We start from the raw sequence: 3,205 nt of genomic DNA, 5'->3' as shown, positions 1-3,205 counted from the left end.
GGACTCCTTTAGTTTTGACCTTCTCAGTTTCTGCCCCTCCAATGTCCCAACTCAGCCTAACCTGGAAACAACAGCCCATGGCTTCCTCTGAGTGCAGCAATGTCCAAGGAGGTACAGTCTGTGTCCCTTTGGGTGTGAAGAAACCCTAATTACTGAATCTGTTAGAATGGGGTCTGACTAACTGATGGACAGCTCTCTTAATTTGGGACAAAGCAGACTCATTCTTTTGCCAGGTTCTAGGACATTACTTCAAGGAAGCATTGGCATTGCCGAAAACCAATTTAGTACCTACCATATAGAAACCCAGAGAAAAAGTTGAAATTTGGTTTTGTCTGATATTATCAATTGAAAAAACAAAAGGGGAAATAGAGATCTTTGTCCTAATGTTTTCCCTTTGGAAACATAAACCCCCTTGGATTCTCCAATAAAAAATGCAGAGAAGAAAGAGCACTGCCCTGGGAATCAAAGACCCGGCCCGGTCCCTGGCTGTCAGCCAGCGGCTTAGCACTTGGGAAAGCCCCTGCCCTCTCTCTACACAGTCTCTGGCCTAGTGGGGAAGGTGTTGAAAAAAATTTTTAGGTATTTTCCAGTTGAAATATTGATGGTTTTATGCCTGAGAGATTTTTTGTTGCCGTTGTTAAAAGAATGGAACATTAGAAGTGACTCTGAGGAAAACTGCACATGGAATCATCAGGAATAAGGAAGCAATAATACAAGTGTTAACTTGGATTAGCCCTGAGGGTCTCTTAGTTCAAGGGACAAGCCTACAATACAAAAGAAGTCAGTATTTCGCTTCAGCTCAAAATCCCTAGGTCCTTGGGTCGACGCACTCATTTCTGATTCCTCCGCGAGAGAGTCTCTTGTCTCAGAGCAACTACTGCAGGCACAGCCCGGTTCACCCCATCAGCAATGCCTCTCGAGGGCGCCTGCTGGGCAGTGTGTGCACAGTGGTCAAGCAAGAGCTCCTGCCGCCTGCAGCAGCCACCAGGGAGGAACACTGAGTGAAATTGCAGAGATTGTCTGGATTCTCTGTCAATGCAGAATTTTTGGAGAGGCCATTATCAGGACCCCAGTCAGGATTAGTCCCTCCTGCCAAGAGTCACTTCCTTCACTATAACAATGAAAAGAGCCCAATACCCAGAATCAGGACCCGAGTACTCAGCTTAGATGGAGACAGAAGAACCATGAACCAAGCAAACGAGAGAAAGAAGCCAGTCCCTGGTTAATAATTACAGCAGGAAGGCAGCCTGTTATAGAAAATCAGCTCTCCCTAGCTACATGGTGACAAAGATGTCCTTTTTTAAAAAAAACTTGAAGCAATGCCAAAAGAGAAAGGAAATTAGGGTCCTGGTTTAAGAGATCTGATATCCCCAAAAGGGTCATATGGAGCATGGAAAAGAATACAGAAGTTCTTCCACAGCAGTTAACACAACTACAATTAAATAATTATGTGATTCATTGCTTAATGTATTTCTTTGCTACTAGAATTTCAGCCCCATGAGGTTAGAAACCTTCTCCTGCTTGTTTGATTTGTCTACTATATGCCCAGCAAATGAAACATGGTTTGTAAATTGTAGGAATTTTTTTTTCTATACTTAATTTTAAAAGGAAAGAGGGAATTATGGGATAGGTTGAAGAGTTTGGGGATAGGACAGTCCCATTATCTATCCTCTATAATTATTTGTCAATAAAGGTGATTGCATTAAGTGTAGAGTGATTACCTATAATTCTCATTCCAGAATTTCTCATTGTTCTGGTTCCAGATGAGCCTGGTTGCCAGATGTTCTCACTACTCACCTCCTGAACCTCCAGCACTCACCCAACATGGAGACCACACCCTGTAATGGATCAGGGGACTCCTCAGTCATCTTCTACCTTATGGGCATTCCCTCTCTTCCAAAATCCCTCTTCCTTCCTATCTTCTTCATCTTTCTCCTTCTCTACCTACTCATCCTAGTGGGTAATGCCCTGATCCTAGTGGCTGTGGTGGCAGAGCCCAGCCTCCACAAGCCCATGTATTTCTTCCTAATTAATCTCTCAGCCCTGGACATTCTTTCTACTACAACCACTGTTCCCAAGATGCTGTCCCTCTTCCTGCTTGGGGACCACTTCCTCAGCTTCCCTACCTGCTTTCTGCAGATGTACCTGTTCCATGGCCTCAACTGCTCAGAAGCCTTCCTCCTGGTGGTCATGGCCTACGACCGCTATGTGGCTATCTGCCGCCCACTGCACTACCCCGTCCACATGACCCCACAGACTAACGCTGCACTGGCGGCCAGTGCCTGGCTCACCGCCCTCCTCCTGCCCATCCCAGCAGTGGTACAGACCTCCCAGATGGCATTTGACAACATTGCCCACATCTATCACTGCTTCTGTGACCACCTGGCTGTGGTCCAGGCCTCCTGCTCTGACACGGCTCCCCAGGCCCTCATGGGCTTCTGCATCGCCATGGTGGTCTCCTTCTTCCCCCTTCTCCTGGTGCTTCTGTCCTATGCCCACATCCTGGCCTCCGTGCTTCGCATCAACTCCCGAGAAGGACGTTCAAAGGCCTTCTCCACCTGCAGCTCCCACCTCCTGGTGGTGGGCACCTACTACTCGTCCATTGCCGTGGCCTATGTGGCCTACAGGGCTGACCTGCCCCTCGACTTCCACATCATGGGCAATGTGGCCTATGCTATCCTCACACCTGTTCTCAACCCCCTCATTTACACGCTGAGAAACAAGGATGTCAAAGCAGCCATCACCAAAATAGCATGTCCCCAGGAGCCAAAGGACACTGGGAATCCCCGACTCAGAGGGGCGATTCCATCTTCTCTCATAAACACAACGGCACAGAGTAAGTAGAAAATTCAGGCAGCAAGGTAGAACAATAATTCTCACGTATGTCCTAGCTATTCCTCCATTATAATCAAATAATAATATTTTCCTTCATTCATAGTCAGCATGTTTTTAAGCTGTAAGTCCTCAATTTCATAAGACTATAAATACAATTGAGGTCACATTGTCATTAAATCAATGTGCATTCTCAGAGCCTGCAAATATTCAGCAACAAATTCAGTCTTTTCACTTGCATCTCTTCTTTCACTATTTCTGAAAATCACCAGCATCTCTGGCATGTAGGTATAAATCATTCTTGTCCTTTGTGCAGAAGTAGCTGCTCACAAACACCCCTCACAAGGAAAACTGAAATTGTTATCTCAATCCA

The 3,205-nt window shown here is 46.0% G+C and overlaps 1 protein-coding gene across 1 annotated transcript; it reads left to right on the top strand.

The window, feature by feature from the left end:
- The first annotated feature begins 1,824 nt into the window (after positions 1-1,824).
- LOC124959595 (olfactory receptor 2AT4-like) lies at positions 1,825-2,844 on the top strand. The gene has a single exon (XM_047517994.1). It carries the CDS (start codon positions 1,825-1,827, stop codon positions 2,842-2,844), a length of 1,020 nt encoding a protein of 339 aa, XP_047373950.1.
- Positions 2,845-3,205: the final 361 nt, after the last annotated feature.

Source organism: Sciurus carolinensis, chromosome 11 (genome assembly GCF_902686445.1).
Source record: "Sciurus carolinensis chromosome 11, mSciCar1.2, whole genome shotgun sequence".
Classification (NCBI taxonomy): Eukaryota; Metazoa; Chordata; class Mammalia; order Rodentia; family Sciuridae; genus Sciurus; species Sciurus carolinensis.
Note: the sequence above shows the minus strand (reverse complement) of the source record. Positions and strands in the feature narration are given on the sequence as shown.

Excerpts from the sequence above, each read along its gene's own strand:
- LOC124959595 (XM_047517994.1), top strand. The coding sequence starts at position 1,825 with ATGGAGACCACACCCTGTAATGGATCAGGGGACTCCTCAGTCATCTTC.